Source organism: Pundamilia nyererei, unplaced genomic scaffold (genome assembly GCF_000239375.1).
Source record: "Pundamilia nyererei isolate P.nyererei 1_Seehausen unplaced genomic scaffold, PunNye1.0 scaffold00071, whole genome shotgun sequence".
Classification (NCBI taxonomy): Eukaryota; Metazoa; Chordata; class Actinopteri; order Cichliformes; family Cichlidae; genus Pundamilia; species Pundamilia nyererei.
The window spans coordinates 442,536-464,559 of record NW_005187472.1 but is presented as its reverse complement, the minus strand read 5'-3'; the positions used below and the strand labels follow the sequence as shown (position 1 = coordinate 464,559).

At 40.4% G+C, this 22,024-nt stretch overlaps 1 protein-coding gene across 1 annotated transcript in view; it reads left to right on the top strand.

The window, feature by feature from the left end:
* The first annotated feature begins 3,543 nt into the window (after nt 1-3,543).
* The window catches only part of gpr39 (G protein-coupled receptor 39), a 40,568-nt gene continuing 22,087 nt past the window's right edge, over nt 3,544-22,024 (top strand). Inside the window, exon 1 of the mRNA XM_005736810.1 lies at nt 3,544-4,624. Within this exon, the coding sequence (XP_005736867.1) occupies nt 3,841-4,624 (784 nt within the window). The 5' untranslated portion in view covers nt 3,544-3,840. The remainder of the gene's footprint in view (nt 4,625-22,024) is intronic.

The window sequence follows — 22,024 nt, the reverse complement described above, 5'->3', positions numbered from 1 at the left end:
TTTTATTTGTTGACACAACACTGGTTCATCCCCGAGTTAGGAGCTTTTCTTTCCACTTGAATGACTCATAGATTAGTGTTAAGTAGCTTATCAAACACACACTTCTCAGAAATGATTAATTCTGGTTCTTTGGAAGCAACTTATAAAAAAATTGGACTTTTGCACAGCACTGTGTAGAAATAAAGAGTGTACACATAGGTCAGAATTATTTTCATATGTGAAGGGAGAAATCCTCCATAGCTATAATAACATGTTTGCTTCTCTATTTTAAAATAAGAGTCTATGGGAGCCAGCCTGTATCTGACAATACTCAATCACAGCGAGAAGGTCCTCAAAGCTTTTATCTAATCCTCTTCAACCTGCCTTCATCACTTCAAGGAGTCATCCTTTTAGGGTTTCTGTTTCACTCTTATGTTTGATTGACGTTTTAAAATAAGAGTCTATGGGAGCCAGCCTCTAGTGGCCATTAGATTGACTGCAGTTCTCACCATCTGTGTTTCACTGCTAACAAAAATAAAAAGACTGTGTGTGTGTGTGTGTGAGAGAGAGAGAGAGAGAGAGAGAGAGAGAGAGAGAAGATAATGGCCGGAATGAATTAGCAAACTAAATATTTTTTCCTGAAGTTTTGTGCACATCCTGTTTGGAGTTTGCAGAGGTGATTGGGAGGAGGAAGTTCCTTTCACTCATTAGCCAGATTGGATGTAAAGGGAAATCTTCCTCATTTCTGCAGCCTGAAACAAAGCTTTGTTTCCTGTGGGTTTTTAACCCAGTCTTGGTGTTATTTAGATATTTGACCTGCTTATTTTGCACAGTGGGTTGTGAAAAACTGCTAAAAAATTATGTTCTGCACATTATCTGTAGTTTCACTCATGATTCACTTTATCCACTTTAGGAATATGAACTGTGCGTAGGCTGAAAGTCGGCCTTGTGTCTGACGTTTGGCTGCTTTTTTTTCCTTTAAAATAATCAGCTGTTAGTTGAGTCCTTATCACGTCATGTCTGCTCTTTTTTTCCTTTAACCTCAAACAGCTGTGATGATTCCTCGCCTCATGATGCTGCTCATGATCTCAAAGTCAAACGGACAGTTTGTCGTTACTGAGATCTACAAACTGGAGCCTGAACACAATGTCACATAATTAAGAGGCATCAGTACCATAATGAACAATCAACCTCAATTTTAGTTTTGACAGTTAACATCTGGCTGCCAGTGACGCTCGATGGAGCTCGGCAGTTTAATTGACGGTATCTGACAATACTCAATCACAGCGAGAAGGTCCTCAAAGCTTTTATCTAATCTGCTTCAGCCTGCCTTCATCACTTCAAGGAGTCAGCCTTTTAGGGTTTATGCACTCGAGTGTACTTCATGTTTATAGAGAAAGAATGGCCCCGCATTCATCACTGATTACCTTTAAAAAGGAGGAAAAGCAGTCAGATTTTCTTCCCCGGGCCTGGTGATGAACTCACCTCCTTCATATTTAGTTTATTCCACCTTTGACTTCTCCGTCATCCAAATGAACAACTGTGGCTAAAAGTGCACATTTCTGTCCTGTTTGAAGTCGTTTTCAGGATTTCTGATTGTGCAGGAACTTCATTTTTATCTTCAGCACAAGCTCGGTATAAATCTTAAATGTTTATTTGTACTGAACTGAACAGCGTTTCAATTGCTGCTTCTATTCTCACTAAAAACTCGAGGCAGAGGATGTGTAAAGGAGGCACATTAGGACCGATCATGCACTGGAACATTGTCAATGTTAATGTTTAACTGAACTAGTTGAGATGGCAAATAATGCCATGAATTTAAAATCTGTGAATGAATGAACACACAAATTCAACAGTCCAGATGTTCAGCTCAAAGCAGATGCCTGATTCATTACAGAGAACATACAGAGCTTTTAACAAAAGGGAAAGAGGAACAAACAAGTACGCTGACGTTGGAAAGTAAATACTACAACCTGTTTCACTCCTATAGCTATATACACATAATCAGATTACCGGGCTATAAAAGAGCATTAGAGCTACATTACGAACAACATATTCTTGTTCTTTTTGATAAAGAAAAGTGAAAATGTGGAGATTAAAGTTCAACACAAGACATTTTGTAGATGATGTAGCAGCTGTGGCAGCTGTTTGACTTAAAAAACAACTTTAATCATGAAATTGCAACTTCAACACAGAACCACTTGGGACTGAAAATATTTATATTTCTTTCTCAATACTGTCTGTGTTATCAGACATGTTTCCAGCTGCCTTTGACCCGTGATTGGACAGTTTCAGCAGTGCTCCATTAATCAGTAATCAGTTTAAGATATGGACTATACAAAGAAATCAGAGAGACACTTCAGTCTCTGTGGAAAATTTCCTGCACCTGCCTCCATCATTCCAAATATCTGCATATTTGTTTAAAATAAAATAAATGTTTGTGCATAAAATGTTTGGGTTGTGATGTTAGGCTGACTTGGCCCAACAGAAGTAAATAAGTGTGAATTATAAAGTTCAGGCAGCTTAATATTTTGAACTGCGTGTATGTTTTGTCAACTAAATGGCAAAGTAAACTTCTGCTTGCCCAGCATTTTTAGGAAGTTCAGACCCCCCCCCCCCCAAAAAAAAGTTCAACTTGTTGTTCTTTTTACAGTGTTGTAATGTTATGTTAGAGTTGCTCCACCAAGTAGTAATGATGTGAAAATAAATCTACATCTTTTATTTATATAAGGAGTGTGTTTTCTGGATCGTTGGTTGATATTCTGTCATTATCTCCATAAAAAGAATACTACCATAAAATGTAGAGATTATTCATTTCTTTAACTGAGAAATCAAATAATGACTTACTCCACTGCAACAGCCTGGCTAACTAACCTATTATAGTTGACCCAACAACTATAATAAAGTTGTGAAAACTTGGGACAACATGACCCAAACAGAAGTAAATAAAAGTCTGAATTATGAAGTTTGTGAACTTAATATTGAAACTAATATTGAAACTAAACAACCACGTAAACTTCTGTTTGTCCACCTTTTTAATTTACTGTTTAAACAAGCCTTCGGTTACCAACGCTTTCTACATTTTTAATTTACATTTAACCTCTTATATTGTGTATATTGTACATTTATATCGTACTGTTTATTTTAATCTTTGTGTACAGCGCTTTGTGACTACCTGTCTATGAAAGGCGCTTAATAAATAAACTTTACTTACTTACTTTACAAAGTGTTTACAGTGTTGTAATAATATATCAGCTCAACTTGACCCAAACAGAAGTAAAGTTCTGTGGGCTTCATATGTTGAACTGTATGTCATGTCAACATTACCTTCCGTGTTTCTTTCCTTTACAAAGCCGAGTAAAGTCAGCAGAGCCGTGCAGTCTGTTGCTGATCTGCTTCGTGTTTTGTTTTTATTCGTTTGTTCACCTGCTTTTTGTTTCTTACAGTGTGTGGGGTGAAACCAGACCCGCGCTCGTGTTTGATGTTTAACTGGGCTGTTCTCATCGGAGGGAGGAGGAAGTCAGCGCAATTTAAATGTTGCCCAACACTTTACTTACTCACAGGTGAAACCACAGGAGGACACGCACGGGCGGAAACTCTCTGGATACTTCTACCTGATCATGAAGGCAGAAAGGAGGTGGCCGGGGCTGGGGAAGCACGCCGGGTAAACTGCGGAGTTTTTGTTTAGAAAGTTTTCCACAGTGCGCGTAGCGATCCGTGTTTCCCACCTCTGCGATAGTCGGGAATACTTTGAGACAAAGTTAAGCTGTTTCCAGGAAAAACCGGCCCGCAAGGAGAGCGCGCAGCAGGACTGATAAGAAAAGCAATACCTGGAAAATCTGGACGCGCCAGTCTGCAGCCATGAATGAGGAAGTGCAGAGAGGAGAGGAGAAGAACTGGCAAGAGCTTGAACCCAAATATGGGATCAAAATCGTCCTCACGGTCCTCTACAGCCTCATCCTGGTGACGGGCATTGTGGGTAATTCAGTCACTATCCGAGTGACCCAGGTGCTAAAGCGTAAGGGCTACCTTCAGAAGAACGTCACTGACCACATGGTGAGTCTGGCTTGCTCTGACATTTTGGTGCTTCTCATTGGCATGCCGGTGGAGCTCTACAGTGCCATCTGGTTCCCCTTCTCGTCAGCGTCGGGCAACGCCTTCTGCAAGATCTACAACTTCCTGTTTGAGGCTTGCAGCTATGCCACCATCCTCAACGTGGCCACGCTCAGCTTTGAGCGCTACATCGCCACCTGTTACCCTTTTCGCTTTAAAACCTTGGGAGGAAAATGGACCACCGGCCTAATCACCTTCGCCTGGGTCGTGGCCCTGCTCGTGGCCCTGCCACTGCTGATCACCATGGGAACGCAGGGGCACATCCCAGTCACGCGCAGCACCCCAGTCCAGAACCTGACCTTCTGCACCAACCTGAGGGAGCACTGGGTGATGTACAGGATCAGCATCTTCTTTGCCTTCATCGTGTACATGATCGTGCTGGTCTGCGTGGCTTTCATGTGCCGAGCTATGATCCTGGTCCTGAAGAAGCCGATGGGATTCATTGAAGGAAGCACCAGTGGAAATCAAAGAGCAATCCATAATGAAAATTCAAAGGTCAAGTCAGCCAGGAAGCAGACCATAGTTTTTCTTGGTAAGTTGGAATGTATTGTATTGTATTGTATTAATGTCTTAAAACCGATGAAGCTGCAGAAATTTGTAAAATAATTTGAATCTGATGCCACAAACGTGGAAGAAGCGGCGACATCATGACACCAGAATGCGCCAGTCCACTGCCTGGCTGCAGTTCAGTCAGGCATGCAGCAGAGGGCGATCACAAGGTAGTCCGCAACCAATGGCAGTGCCGCAAAATGGTAAAAAACCATCGTGGGCTGGACCAGAAAAAAAAAAATCACAACAGCTTAAATTAATTTTTTTAAAAACACTGTCCAAAGTTTTCCCTTCTTTAAGCGTTGAGTTTATTCTAGAACTGTCCTCGCCATCATTTGTAAAGTGGAAATACCACAAAATATCATTTCCTATTAAATTATTTTATTACCAGAACAAACAGCCTTTGAAAATATACCCCCAGGACATGGAAGTGTAAGTACACGTACAAATTGCAGTAAAAAAAAGGAAGAAAAAAAAATTCACACAGACAGTGTCAGGGCTGGCATTACTGTACTGGGAATATTATCGAAGTCACTTTAGTGGCCCGGTTTGACCCCTGACCTTTGGAACAAAGTAATTATTAACAACTCAACAAAAATCCCAAATTTTTGGATTTGTTTTTAACAAATAAAATGTCAATAAAGTCTTTTAGTTCAAATAAAACAACACGGCCAAAGAAGACTGGCATTCTGCTGCTACATGCTGATTGGTTAGTTAAAGGACGCACAGTTAAACTGTAAATGTACTTTACTGTATGATGGCATGAAGAGGGGATAGCATATCCCTAATATGATCATCTCAGGTGCGGGAGCCCCACCCATCTGCTTCTCAAACCTTTTGTTTGCAATGACAGCCAATCAGAAGAAATTTGTCTTAAAGGGGGAGGAGCGAAAACAAATCTAAGTTTAAGATCAGCTTAATTTAAAGAGGTGGACTTTTCTTACCAAAGTGCTTGAGTCTACTTGAACTCTCCCGAGTCTAAATTTCTCGATAATGTTAACAGAAACAGTGAAGTAGGGTCTTCTTTGTACACACTGTGCACGGTGCTCTACATGAGTGATGTGCAGTCTCTACGCCTGTTTACACCAACAGTAAAAACACCACTTTGTCTCTGAGCCACAAGCGGAAGTAATAAAAACGAGTCTGGGCTGTCTTCTTCCCTTGTTCTGACCATGAAAATGATTGATGTCACACACTGACACGCACAAGCTGCTTTTGTTTAGGGTGTGTCAAACACGCTGCACACAAATTGCCTGTAATAGTAATCATGGCTTGTTTAATGCTGAGCTGTTCTGCTCATGTCCAGCTCTGAATTTTATCCTTGGACTCCAGGGTAGCTTTGCATGAGTTACTGTTCAAAATAATCATCCTTTGCCTTAAACTAGGAGTCGGAGCAGCCTCACAGTCCCAAACACACTATTTTAGCTTCTCTCCTTCTTCTGATTGGCTGCTCCTCATTTAGAACATGTTTGAATGGCATGTGGGTGGAGTTTATTAGGATATCTGCTTTCTATGACATCATAAGGATCCAGGAGTTTTAAAAGCTGCCTGAAACGGAGTGTTTAGACCTTTTTGTCTGTTATCCAAAAGTGTGACCATGTTTAATATGGACTTCCACCAGAAAGCTAAATCTCTATTAAGCTTTTAGCCTTGCAAAGAGATGTTTTCATGCTGCCCAGTGTGAAGTCTTGAAGTTGAGGAAGTCAAAATGCTCCATGGTCGTGTTTTAACTCTTAAGAAAAATACTTCCCACTCAAAAACTGACATGAAATCATCACAAGAGACAAAAACATGGGTGAAACCTCACTAAACACCTCACAGAGAGGAATTCTTCTACCAGAGCAGTCAGGCATGCCAGCACCTGCCTAACCCAGACTACATGTTAACAGCAGAGTTTATAATAATGACACGTTGGACGTCCTGTGTGCTCTGTCTGGGTCCACTGAATATGAGCAAGGAATGGCCTCGAAGAAGGAGAGGCTCGGAGGTGTTAACGGATGTTGATGTTCTGCAGTGAAGGCAGCAGACTGACTCCCTGTGTGTCCCTTTAGTCATACAGCAGACTCACCGCATAAATACACAAAACACTGACAGGAAACAGGACGTGCATGAGCTAAACTGCACACTAACAGAATAAAACTTTTAAACCCCTGTTATCCTGGTCCCAGCGACACCTCCAAAACATTTTGAATTGTTTTGGGGGGTTTTTAACTTTAAATATGGGTGCGTTAACCATCATATTGAAACCCATCACCCCTGCCCCAAAGAGCTGTTTGATGTTTTAAGTTTTTTTTGGTTTTTTTTGTATTAAAACATGCTGACATCAACCTGCTTTTGTTTAATGGACTGGTTCTTATATAGTGATTTTCTACTCCATCTGAACACTTAAAGCACTTTATACAACATGCATTCAAGCATTACGTACTAAAATATTGCATTTTATGTTCTTTGCCCAACTGGCTGAAATCTTTGACTTTTATAAGCTGTAAAAACTTGAGATTTTAAGGTATATTCAAACTTTATTGCTTCACTGTGATGTCGTAGGGTACCATAATGACAGGTGTGCTGCATAGCGCTCTCCATGCCCTTTTATATGATATATTACTCAATATGGTTTCTTGAAATGTCTTTGTAAGGTCACCTTTGATCTTGGGTGCTATCAGTGAAGGTCAGGGTCAAATTCATAGTCAGCCTAGGTATTCATATCCCCAAAGGCCACATATATTGCTGTGTATGAAGTCGATCCATGAAGAATTGTGGGTAATATCAATTTCTTACTGATTTTCACCTAAATTAAATCAACTCGAGCTGTTATTGGTACCATTGGACTAAATTGAGCTTGATATCTTAAAAACTGTGGATGCTGGTCTGCTAACAGGGGAAAATAAACTGGGCTGTGAACAGAGGTCCACCTTTATTCCGCAATAATCCTCCTTTTGTATAATACCAGCATATTCCTCTGGATAAAATCCTCATACAGCACACACAGTTTTCAAAGACTCTTACCTGCCGTTACCTGTAAATTCATTTACGGTTTTCAATGCGCTCTATAAAGTTTTAGGAAACTGGACAAGTGGGGGACAAAAGAAGTGGCAGACTTGAAATACTATCTACAGCTGATGAACAGTATCTGAAAGTCATGTTTTTATGAAAGAGGACAAAATCCTGCAGAGAACTGAAACAAGACTGAGAGGTGATCTGAACCATCTACTGTTCACTGAAGCCTCATGAAAATTCTATCCATCCATCATGCAATACCCTCGGAAAGCATTTGATTGGCAGCAACTTTATTTTGCAGCATGATGACACAATGATACACTGCCAGTGCAGTAAAAGCATATCTGGATAGTGCTCCATTGTGTGTCTTTCTATCAGTCATGGATTGGTTTCCCCAATCCATGACTTGGATTGGGGAAAGTCATGGATTGGGCAACATTTGAGCAGCATGGGATCATTTAAAGGCAGAGACATCCAAAGAGCTCTGGATATCCTTTGAGAAGCCTGAAGAACTATTCCTGAATATACTGACAGAAATTCCAGAAAGCTGCCTAAAGGCCCCGGTTTACCCACCGTAATGGTCGCTTGCCACCACAACATTGTATCACAGTCACTTCTATTTAAACCTGCCGTTAAGGCATAGGAGGCCGCTGAGGTATTCTCCTGAAGGATAGGTGTCCCACTTGACCCAAGAAGTTTTATTTCCAGTTATCAGAATTAAAACTTTAAATTAAAAACAAAAAGAAACCTAAACATGTTTTCCTTTTCTACAAAAAAGTAAAAGACAACTTTTTTGTTATCAAGGAAATTTTGACCAATCACAACAAGCCATTTCACACCTGCCCTACACTTGTTTAAATCTGAGCATCATGTCACATTCATAGGTTGGTTAATAGAGGCTGAAGAAACAGAAGTATTCTGAACCCAGCAAATACATTTAATACTGAAAGTAGAAAAAGCTACAGAACAACAAAGAAGACAGTTGTTAAAAGTTTCTGTTGAGATAAGTATTTACAGCACAGAGCACCGCCCTCTCCCTCTGCTGATTGGCTCAGTGTAAGCCACCCGGCACTCCCTTTCTTTTACTCCTCCTCTCAATATAACAATAATCATTCAGATAAGATGATACTGGATTATAGTGTTTATTATCCTTTTAGAAATCTCATTTGTGTTGTGTGGCAGCTGTCAGACAGATACAACCACAACAATGATGAGTTCCTAGTTACTGACATTAAAGACCTCATGAATCACCTGGACTTGTTCAGCAGAGCTAGAAAAGATTTTTGCAAAGGTGGTGCCCTGCAGCTCCATCCTGATGGTGGTAATGCATATTCGCCACGAAGAAGGTGCGCTACATCACTGAGGATGTTGCGCCTCCTTTGTCACCAGTTCGGACTCACAAAGTTGCGTCATATTGCGTTGCTGCTGACCTGCAATCTTACTGCTCGTATTTACAGACCTGCTGAGATCTCGGTGTTTGAGTGGATAGTAGTGATGTTGGTCTTCATAATCCACAGCAAAAATAACAATAGCAGTGCTGGTGTTGTTTACTCAGTGCATACAGGCACGTGTAGCTGCTTCAGGCCCAGCCCAAATTACTCAAGTCCGTTTAAAATCATATAAAATCGCTCATACCTTATATTGACCTAAGCTTGTTAGACTTACACAAACTGTTTTTGCCTTAAATTAGGTAGCCTGAGTACAGCTGGGACAGTCGAAGCTGCCATTTGTTTCTGCACATGTGTATTAGTGTTTCACTTCAACATGTCGCTTTCCCATAGTTCACTGTGCTTTAACGTTGCTAAACTGAACTCTCAGATCACTCTAATCTTCACTGTGTGCTGACGTATGTCAGGACATGATGTCATTCAAGGTTATCGCACTGCTAAGAGAAATGGGCAGGGTGGTCTGTTTATTTAAGTGGTTTAACATTACTGGTTTAGGCATACAAACACACCTTCCTCTGTTTGAGTCAGTCTACTGTGATGTCCTGCTGGATCAGCCTGGCATTGAACGCCAGCCAAACCTGTGTGTGTGTGTGTGTCTGAATCACAGCACAGGAGTCTATTATGTACTCCTAAAACTCACACATTCAGAGTATTGATTTTATAACCTTGGTGTTTGTGTGCGATTATTCTTTTTTCTTTTGTGCTGAAAGTATAAATACTGTGAAACATTTTAAAAACTTTTAATGTGAATTGTTGTGAGTTTTACTTCAGGCTGAAGGGGGCCGACGGGGAGGGACTGAGGTAAAGAACCAGTGTGATGTGAAAACAATGGGAAGCTAGTGCAGAGTCTGTGACACTCAGCTAATGGAGGCAGTTAAGGTGTTTTAAAGCCTGTAGGGCTGATTGATGCAATTTGTGAACCACACTGCTCCTCTAAAACATAACTCGGTTGAGTATGATCGCACAAACAAGATGCACAAAATCACTTTCAGGTCAGAGCAATCCAGTGGTGGTTATCATTATAATTTCTGCATAATTGACAAAGATATGAGAGGGATAATGTAGAGCTGAAGGTTTGCTCGACATTTACACCAAGCTGCAGCTTCCAGGGCTGAGAAACTGAGGTGAAAGTGCAAAAACCTGCAGTTTCTTTATATAAAAGTAGACGTAGCCACAGGTGATATCACGATTTGTTTTGTTTTTTGTCTCCGCATTTTAAAGCTTCACCCCACCATGTTGGTTTTTTTGGAGGCAGAGGTTAAACTATTTGGACGGGAAAATGGAGCTGGAGCTGGAGCACACTGTAGGATGGTCTGAACCCAAAATGACACCAACAGAGCAAACACTGTCTGCATGTCGGGCTGTTTGTTTTTATGTTGGACTCGCTCAGTTCCCGCCGGTTTCCAGGATCAGTTTCTTGCAGCAAGCCGTAAACATGTTTATTTCAGTTGGACATTTTAAATTGGGAGTCTGTTAGAACTGGCTTATCTTTGGACCGTGTCTCAAGTGGTCATTACAGGAACTGCAGTTTTTGGCTCTTGAGGCTTTGTCTTCATTTTTCAGTTCTGAAGGTTGCGACTTCATTTTAGGGGTGATTTTTGTTTTTAAATAACTTTCCTCTTCTAACTGTATTAAAGTGTGTACATTATGAGCTAATTGAAGTCCCTGAATTCTGACCCCTGGATGTGCTGTGGGTGCCTTTTGGAGCATTTTAAAATAGAATCTGGCAACAAAAAAACCCCCCCAACCAAACAAACAAGCCATGACTTCAGACTGTCTATGGTCCAGTTTTTTCCATTGACACTGGAGTGTTCTCTGAGTCTGTTAGCAGTAATTAGTATGTATACCTGTGTTTGTATGGGCTTCATGGATGCATGTCTTTGCTCACCATCTTCTCCTCCATATATGGTCATGGATGGCTCCAGAAAAACACATCTAAAAGACCCAACTCCAAGCTTCAAACTGGGACTCCACAAAATACGAGGTGGCTCTGTCCATCCTCATTTTACAGTCTGTGGCAGGCTAAGACAGGGAGAGGGAAACTGACCAAGAATACTGAGATTTTATGAGGAGATTGAGGTCTTGTGCCTCAAAGTACACATCTTCATAAGCAACTAGTAGAACATGTAATTTTTGTATCAAAGTGCAGACTTGTACTAGCTGCAGAAGTCTGGTTAAAGCCAGGGATTACATGAAAGCATGGAGAGTTTTACACTGGACCTGTAGGAATGGAAAGACGTAGTGTAAGACGTACTTTACACTGTTAACATTTGTCAGGCTTTGTGTTTGACATGCTTTTAGACGACATTTACTCAAAGTGAAGTGCAAATAATTTGGTGGCTGTTACATATATGGGCAAGCTGCCCAACTGAAGTCTGTGCCTTGAAAACTGTCATTAATGCTACTTTACATTCACTTCTTTTTACATTCTTCTGAGGGAAATGCTGAACTTTAAAAAGAACTTATAAGCTTAGAAGTTACAAAACACGTTAACCCGTGGTTTCCAAGCATTGTGCATAAAAGAAAGTTTCTTTGAGTTCATGGTAAAGTAAAACACTTATCTTTGGAAAACAAACCTTTGAGTTTTATGGAAGTTTAGAGGAAGGATTTCCCCCCTCGTCCTAAACAGGTTCATTTAAATAACTTCTTGAGAACCAACCACATCAACTTGTTCACTATTTCAAAAGGGACACAAAGGTTAAAGAAAGGTGAGAATGCAGAAGTGAAGCATCGCTAATTAAAGGCTAATTCACTGTTCATTGGGCTTCTTCTTTAAGAATTGTTAGACTTTTGTGCATTCTGTGCATATTTCACCCGCCTCTAAAAAATGTGCAGCTCAATCAGGAATCGCTCGCTGCTTCGACATCAAAGGTCTCTTATTCTGCTCAGTTTCAGGAGGATCAGAAGACTGATCTACAGAAGATCAAAGCAGCAGGACATGCCCAAAACACCTCACCTGGGAAGCACTCAGGAGGTATCCTGAATATCACTTCCTGTCACATGCTTCCATGAGGTTGCTATTCTAATTCCCCACCACACCGAGCTCATCGAGCTCTGCAGCACAAGACAACCAGTCGACCTGGTGGAGCCGTAGTTAGTGTAGGAGAGGCAGCAGATTATGTTGCTCAGGTTTTTCTTTGTCTCGAAGAACTTGACAAATAAAAAATTAAGAGAAATTAGAAGCTTATAGATGTTATAATTTACTCGTTTATTTAAGAAAAGCAGTTCCTGCCTCCAAAGATCATGAGAAGAATCGTGAGCAAGTAGATACGGTCGCCACTATCATCTGAAAGTACAGATTCACATTCAGGATATTTTCAGTTCCAGGTCTCTGGTTTTATTATCACCTGATAATTTCACTGTTGTCCTGAGCAGAAAACTGCTTCACTCCCACTGTGGTCTGATTCAATTACTGGCCAATTGTACACCCTTGTTAGCCTAATAACATAATAAGTATTAGACAGAATCTTTGTCCTCACATAAATGAACGAGGAAGGGTCGGCTGCATTAAAACCAGCTCATAAAGTGGGTTTTTATCCGTTAGTCACAATTACTGTGTGGCTTAATTTCCTGATAGGACACAATTTGTTTCTGTGCTTCTGTGTCGATGTGACTCTGAATGCGGATTCACTGGTATTACCTCATGGTCGATGGTGACAAGGTGGGCATGATGATAATGCCAGACATAGTGAAAGTGATGTGAGAATGAAAAGGACATAAAATCAACATGTTCCTGGTTAATTAAAGGATTGCAGTCATGATCATTTGGACTGGCAGACAGTGCTGAATATTATACTGGAAATGGCCTTTAAAGTGGGCCTAATCTGCTTCTCTTTTTTCCCCCCACTCCATCAGGTACATCTGTTCAACGTCTCGTTAACGCAGATATCACATGGCAGCAACTCAAGTGCATTTAGGCATGTAGGTCAAGACGACCTGCTGAAGTTCAAACTGAGTATGAGAATGAGGAAAAGTGACTTTAAACATGGCGGGGTTGTCGCTGCCAGATGGGCTGGTATTTCAGAAACTACTGATTTGCTGGTATTTTCTCACACAAACATCTGTAGGTTTTATAGAAGATGATCCAAATAGGAGGAAATATCCATTTCACTGGGTGGAAATGCCTTGATGATGCCAGATGACGAAGGAGAATGGGCAAACTGCTTGAAACTAATAAGAAGAAAACTGTAAGGCAAATAACCACCTGTTACAACACTCCCATCAGCTAAGAACAGAAAAGACTAATATGCAATCAGATTCACCAGAATTGGACAACAGAAGATTGGAAAAGTGTTGGCTGATCTGATGAGTCTTGATTTCGGCTGGACTTTTGGATGGCAGGGTAGAAGGGCAGAATTTAGAACAACCAACATGAAAGCATGGATCCATCCTGCTTTTTATCAACAGTTCAGGCTGGTTGTGGTGTGGTTGTACGTGGGATATTTTATTAGCAAAGTTTTGGTCCCTTAGTCACCGCTAAACACTGTTTAAACTCCTCAGCCTTCCTAAGTATTGTTGCTGTTGTCCATCTCTGAATGACCACAGTGGCTCCTTCCAGCAGGAGTACCTGCCACAAATGCCACAAAGCTCAAATGATCTGAAACTGGTTTCTTGAACATGACAATGAGCTCACTGTACTTAAATGGTCTCCACAGTCAACAGATCTCAGTCCAATAGAACACCTTTGGGTGTACCTAATAAAGTGGCAGATGAGTGTGATGCAATTCTCATTTTCTCAGTAACAATGAGAAATGCTCCGGAGTTACTCAGTTTTCTCCCCACGTTCTGTGTTTAAATCAGCTGAAAAATGGACCTAATATTTGGAGAAATTCAGCTCTTAGTGAGGGCTCGAATGGGCTGTGAATAATGAGTAAGAGCAGAGAAAAACTGAGATGTAATGCATATATTCGGTCTGAAGAACATGCCTCACTTTTTCTCTGTAATGCGCTTCAGTTGAGTTTTTGCCTATTGTCTCAAAATAAGCCTACTTACCATATCTAAACCATGCAGTCATGAATACTGTAGTGTTTTGCAAAATTAAGAGTAAGGATTTTGAGGAGAAGATTGTGTTTGTAACCAGAGTAACGCTCCCTGCTTCAGAGTCTCAGCATGTATCAGACATGTTTATTACAGAATTGAGGTTTATTGCTGTTTTCAGGCTGTTTACCGAAAGCGTTCACCTTCCAGCAAAGCCACTGCTGATACGAGAAACGCATTCTGAGTTTGGTTCGTTGAGCTTCAGCCTCTCATTTTATATCCTATAAAAAAGAAAAAGAAAAAAAGGTGCACAGAAAAAATGCTGTTAAAAAGAAAAAAGTGCAAGTCTGAGACTGAAACTCGACAGCCTTGAATGATTTTTAATCAGGCGGCGTGTAATGACACTCCTCAGTGTGTGATAGTCTTTTATGCAAACAGTTTGCTTGTACTTAATTTCAGCAGGAATCGTGTGGGCTGTTCAGAGCACACACTCCAACTCTACACCCTCCTCCACTTATTACCAACAGACTAGAATATTGATGCATAAATAAATATTGATGAGAACAGATATAGGGGGGATTTTCTGGGTTTAAAAAATATATTATTTATGGCTCACTTTCAAGTCAGTTTTTATTTCTCACTTTATTGCATCCACATTTAAAGGAAGGTGTTTTGAGTCTTATTAGGAATGACTAATTTTCATGATTCCTAAAGAAAATCACCTGACCATGATTTAAAAAACTTCAATATTTACTAATACAAAATTCATAAGAGCTCGGGCATAAACACCACTGCAGACTCGATCGACTTCATCATCTTTGTAATGGAATATTACATTTTACTGAATATAACTTTGAGGTCACGTCTGTTATCGACTGCAGCGATGATCCCAGTTTGCATTTGAATATTGTTATTGTGACAGATTCCACTCTGTCGTAAACGCTGATGTCAGATGTTTCCCGTTCCTGCCGCTGATGCACTTTACTTTGAAATAACTTTCAAATCCCGGCTGGGCCCGGTGACTTTGGAGAGTAATTAAAACCAGGGAACATCCACGTTAAGTTGCCCGCACATCACGTCCAGGACAGAAGGTTAATTGCTTGAGAGCCAGCATTTGTAAAATGAATATTAATTCTATTGAGCTGCTTTTGGCTTTTGGCCTGTGACCTTTGACCTTTGGGGCCACTTGTGATGGAGCTTAGGAAAAAAAAGAGCTGTGAGGGCTAATGTTTTTGGCTGCAGCAGGGCTCATGTGTTAGAGCTTAGCAAAAACAAATCACAGACATACAACATTAGCATTAATCTTCAGTTAAAGTGACAAAACATCTGCTCTCAAACTGAAGAATTTCAACATCAGGGTTTCCTGATTAAAACAAATATTAGGCACTAAAAGAGAGTTCCTGGACCACACCAACTTTATTTTGATTCCTGAGCCCATTCAAGTATATTTAATGCCTAAACCAGGGATGGGCAGCTCCAGACCTCAAGGGCCGGTGTCCTGCAGGTTTTAGATGTGTCCATGATCCCACACAGGTGATTTGAATGGCTGAATGACCTTCTCAACATGTCTTGAAGTGCTCCAAAGGCCCTCAAGGCCTGGAGTTGCCCTCCCCTGGCCTAAACCTACCCAAGTTCACTATAGTTCCCAAACCTATTCAAGTAGGTGTTAGTACATAAACCTAACCAGTAGGTGGAACTGAAAAAAAGGAAAAACTAAAACAAAAAGAATACAAAATTTCCAACAGGATGGTAATCGAGGTCTGCTGGCTGTCTCCATAAACCTCAGTCTCAGGAGTCCTGTGTTTAGTTTATCCCACATCCACACCTCCACCTCCTCCAAAATATGGATGTGTTCGCTCTGTGAATCAGCAAACTCTCCTGCGGGTTTATTTCAAGTCATTTCCTATTTTGGTTTGTAATCCCAAGTCTCCTTGCACTCACTTTGCTTCCTTCATTTGTTATCCTGCCACTCTTGTTCCTATCAGTGAAATATGTACCCTGTAAACGTACACCCTTTTCACTCTGTCACTTCGAATGTTGTCTTGTTAGTACTTATTGGTCAGGCTTTCCAGGATTTCTCATCTTCTCATGTTTGTTCTCCTCTTGGATTTCTTTTTGGATTGTTTCCTAACCTTCACGTGGATTGTTTGGCACACTGTGATTAGAGATCTGGATTTTGTGTCTTGTTTTTGGATCACTCCGTTTTTATAAAAGGTGAACCCTCAAATTCCTCCAAACCTCAACATGTATATTTTACCTTTTGTCCATCATGTATTGCGTATTTATTCATTGTGTATTTATTCGTCTGAGTGGGAACGTTGTCTTTCCATGTTATGAATCTGTGATGATTTTTAGCCAATTATCTACTGTAGCTGTCCATTTTAACAGTGATCAATTATTTCGTTGCACTAAAAAATGTCATAAAGTGTAAAGTGCACTCTAGATACGCTCCATAAATTTTAGAAAAAGCCAGCTGGCATTGAGTAATTCCATTTTAATGCCATTTCTGGACCAAAGACCGGCACTCCAGAGGCTGATTGGCTGAAACAGAGAGAAAGAACTTTGCTACACATGCTTAAAGCAGCCGTTTACATGTATGAAATGCTTTATTCTTCTTTTAAAAATCTGGTTGTAACTTAAAGTTTGAGTCTTCCTTTGCTTATTACGGTCTTTGACTTCTATGTAAAAAACTTCAGGCAAATTGTTTTTGTTATAAATTGGCTGCCAGCTGCTGTGGTTGCTAAGACCAAAGACCGTTGCTGATATTGGTGCATCAAGATGGCGATAATACAGCCGTAAGATCTGCTGTCAGTTTGCAGGTGAATAGGGTCAAGTTGGTAATCACATGCAATGTGTTTGTGTTAATGGTAATTAACTGTGATAAAGCCCCAGAAATTCAAATGAACATACAGTGGTCCCTCGCTGTATCGCGATTCACTTTTTGCTGCCTCGCTGTTTCGTGGATTTTTTGGTGTGCTTTTTTTTTTTTTTTTTCATTGTGGCTTGTGTTCTGCATCCTGATTGGCTGTAGACCATTTTCAATCAATCTCTTGCCGTGTCTCCTGTACAACTTGTCAAATTTATATAAATCTTCGCTAGCAGAAGACAACACAACAGTGTCAACGTCAAAGGATTATAAGGCGCATTAAGTGAAACCAAACAGTCAGATAAGTCAAACTTTACTCAACTCATTCTTCTTGCTTCCCCCACTTCCGTACCATTGATTCATTAATGTTAGCTGCTCTATTCCCATGTTCTGGACTTGAAAACAGGGTTTGATCTTTGGTTTCATTCTATAATACTGGATTTATTATTCTACTAAGGCTTGGACTTTGAGAGTGTTGAAACAAGAGAGAAACGTGTGAAACTGTTCGTGCCTGTCTGAGAAAAGTGTACAAAGTGTTTAGTGAGGGGTTTTACAGCCTTAAAACATCTATAATAATTGTAAAAAATCAAGATCGCTACTTTGCGGATTTCACCTGCGCAGGTTATTTTTAGAACGTAAAACCTGCGATAAACGAGGGGACACTGTACTTGCATTTAGTTCAGCCAGAATTTAATAGATTTCAACAATTTCCTCTACAAATTGTGAGGTAGTACTGAAGAATGCTGATTTAACTGCGAAATTACATAGGTGCTTGATAATCTGGCTTTTATAAGCACTTTTTCAAGCACTTTGAATCACCTTGTTGTTGAATTGTGCTATACAAATAAACTTGCCTTGCCTTGCCTTGCCTTATATAGAAATACAGCCAGTTAGCAACCAGCAAAGAGACACATTGCAGAAGAGTTGTGCAAACTAACTCAGATGAATTCCAGTGTGTTGTCATTCTGTCTGCATTTATAAATTAAACAGCAATTATTGGCTTCGCCAGTCTGAGAATCCGGTCAGTTTTAGCGCGACTTTATGGAGACAAGTTGCTTCCTACCAGGCAACCTGTAATATCCTTGGGATCAAAAAGTGGCTGCCGCAACTACAGCAAAATGAGTTCAGTCAATCACCGGGCAGCCACCATGTTTTTTCCTTGTAGCAAGGGGTTTGCCGGCCTATTTTTACTCGACTGTGAGTAAGCCGAGCCATTAGTCATATCCACCCCTTACTCATCGCATCAGGAATCAAAATTCCAAGATAACAAAGGTGAACAGGCTCAGTCTGAGGCTTCACTAACCAGTGCATGATGTCATATTGGTTTCATCCGTCTTCCTGCCGACGGTCGTCAGTAGATTATGGCAGCTAATTTTATCCTAACTTCTGGGGCTGATGTGGCTTTATTTTATCAGCAAACATTAGAACGAACCAAAATACAGTTCACGTGGTGGAGCTAAGTAAAAAAGAAAAAAAAATAGCTGGGTAATCAAATCTGTCTTATAATATGGGATAGAATAAAACAATTCAGGTAAACAAATAGATGTTAGTGTTTAAGCACTACTAAGAGTGTTTGATAGTACGGTTTTGTTCTTTATATCAAAATAATGTTGTGGCAAGCGTGTGTTAAACATCATCAAGAATTGTGAGACTTGCTGGTTAGATTACTTGTTTTTTCTTTTTTTTCCCTTGCTATATTGTCTGTGAGGGACAAAAGAGATGAGATGATGGGAATGCATGGGATTAATTTCAGGTAGTACTTCAGCAGGCTTTATGACACCTGGTACCCAGAGATGACCTAGTTTTATTCCAGCATCATTTATACTGTGTGAATGCCTGAGTCATGTACAAAATAGTCAGACTTGGGCAATTATACCACTGTACCGATACCACTGTACATTCACAAAATTAGAATGAGAAGAAGGAAATTGTTTTTACACCATAATTTAAAATAAACATAATATGATGGCAGCAGAGGAGAAGAGAAGCCAATGTGTAAGGGTGTGTTTTTCTTTTAGAATAATTCACAGCTTTCTTGGCCTTGCATTTCTTACCTGTTCCCATCAGACACTTTCCACCACTCTGCCACAGCAGGGCCATAGCTCATGAAGTGCGGCGACAGCCCAATTGCCACCCATGAACCTCTCTCCTTCGGATCGATTGGGCTTATTTATTGTGTTTGACTAGATACCTTGACTCCCCGCCGGCCTGTTTACGGTTCTTGGGTGGCCTCCTTCAAACCCTTTTATCATCAAATATAAAATAAACCTCGGGGAGGATTCGCTGTGTGCCTTGCCATTCATCCTTCCTAGCCTCCATCGTGTGCTCGGCACTGAGTGACAGCTGCATAGTTTAGTAATAAGATCCTGGGCCCCCGTGGCCTTGTGGCAGCCAACATAGCTGAAGGCAAGCCATCCAGAGAGTGACAGCACTGCACTCAGCGAACCACCTGGGAGACAAATCTGCAGATGGTTTAGAGTGAGTGCACCTTCATGGGGTGTGTCAGCGCTCAGAAGGGAATTCACTGTTGTACTGTGTGGGTGTGTTTACTTATCTGCTCTACAGCACCATGCTATACGGTGGCATGCACTGATACTAAAGGTTGCAAAGACTGGTGTGTGTGAAAGGATCTTAGACTGATATCTGTTTTCAATATTTTGAACTAACATGATTCATTTGTGGTTTGTCGTTTTTCCTTTTTTATTATTAAATGAATCCATAAGAAATGAACCCTTAGATCATCTGGTACTTAATGTGACTCAGTGAGCATCTGTTGGAACAGAGGTCTATGTCTGTAACTTATTAGCTATAATTAGAGTATATCTTGTACTACTTACTCAATGCTTGGACTGCGGGTGTGGCTGTTGACTGCAGACGATTAACACGGCTGCTCAGCTGAGTTGCATCATCAGAGGTATGTGAGGTCTGAGTTCGATGTAGCAAGGCGTGTCTCCCGACACCATTTATGTATTTCCTATTAGGATAAGACTCTTAGGATCAGAGGCTTTTGACGAGGGGTGTCAAACATAAGGTCAGGGGCTCAGAATTGGTTCAGCATTGTCTTTAATCCAGCTCCAATGGGTGTCTTTGGAAAATGTGAGGAGCGTATACATTTTGGACTTTATTTTATTTTTACTGATAAAGACCTCCCCAGTGGGCATTCATGCTACACCGGAGTAATTAGGTGATGGGTAAAAAAGTTAAAAGTACACAAATATAATATAATTGCTACACAGTAACAAAGACTAAAAATGTCATGAATTAACTGAAACTTTTAGTTTCATAGATATAGGACAGTCAGTGTTTAATGTCCCAGCTCTAGACGGATAGCCAGTCCAGACCATCCATAGAGAGGTAAGTGATCCATCCAACATTGTCCCGATTGGTGTTTTTCTTAGATTAATGTTCTCACCTGTTGAACTTTAAAGATAAAATGATTAGTTATTAAAAATCACTTGATGGTTTTCTCCATCTTCTGCATCCTTTTTTAGAATACACTCATCTATTTATCACATACATCTTTATTTTTTGTCCACTTCAGTTTTGATTCGATTTTAAATTAATAATTTTTTTGACCACCACTCTACACCTAATGACAATAAACGGTAAACCCCTTTCCCGTGACACTGCAAATTTATTCTTGAGATAAGACTATTTTGTAGGAAGTTGCTGGGGGTGAGCAGGTGGGGTTGGAGCAGCTTTTTAATGTCCTGTGGGACGTACTGCTTCAAGGAGCTTTAACTCAAAGAAACGTGGCATCTTTATCACACTGACTGTTTCAAAGCAATTAAAAAGCAGGAGATTAGCAGAGAGGAAGTGCCCTGTAGGTTGACTGATGAACCAGCCAACATGCCATTTTTGCTCAATTTTCTCCATTTGTTGTAATCATTCTTGTGTTGCAGCCACAATGAATTATGGTGCTGTCTTCCTACCGTTATGCAAAGATAATGTAGAGATGTTTTTATTTAAGCACCAAAGTATAGGCCAAGAAAATTAAAAGCACACCTGTATTCATGTGAATCTATGGGAATCTAGTTTGTGTCACCTGGCATGTTGTCAGGACTTCTTCTGCCTGGAGCAGGTGGCGTAGCATGTGTTGCATCGGCTCTGGTTCAAATCGTTAACTCCAATTGTTGGAGTTGATGATGAGTGATTCAGATTCTAGAGTTAAGTTGGATTCTCTGTTGTGGGGTTTGCCTCTGAGTTTCTTTTTTCTCCACTGAAGACTGTGTTTTTCTCAAGTGTCTGTTAGCTAGAGCTTTTGGGTGTGACAACTTTTAAAGCTGGTTACTGGAGATTTCTCAGGTTTCTGAAATCTGATATCATGAGTAGAGCTTATTGTATAAGCTCCACTAGTCACTGAGGTTGTCAGTCATCCAGGTCATGGTAGTCTTAGTCGAGTTGAACTAAGTCCTCGAGTTGAAAGAAACGGGACTATTTTTTAGATTTTTCATGTCCCCTCCAAAGGGCTGCTGCTTATGATTCTTGGAGTCATCTTGGACAGACAGAGGTTCTTCAACACTCTAAAATTAGAAACATCCTGTCTCAGACGCTAAAAGCAGTTCATGTATTTATTATGAATACATGAACTGCAGTATTCAGTACATGAACAGTATTCATGTAGGCCATAAATACTGTAATTATATTTCAGGACTTCCTGCCTCTGATTCAGGCTCCATGCTTTCTTGTAGTAGACTAAGTCTCTCTCAGTAGGGGTGCTAGCTTGGAGCCCTCTAATGAAAAATGCACACATGTTGAAAACCTTGGAACACCTGATTCTGCACCAAGTGAGACTTGAGGTCAAAGACAAACATGATCTGCTGTAGTTTGCATACAAACAACACACATTGAGTGAAGGATGCTGTCCTCTACTTGCTTCATAGTCTTTGTTTCCCAGATCACAGACTTGGGGAACTGTATTTTTGGGACATTAAGGAGCAGCAGGGGGGCTCCACAGGGGAGTGTCCAAGCTCCGTTCCTTTTCAGATTACTCATTACTTTCACAGGACTCAGATTTGTATGTATTAGATACAAATATACACTATAAATACAAATTCTTTAAATAATGTTCCCTTTTAGAAAAAGTAGGATAATT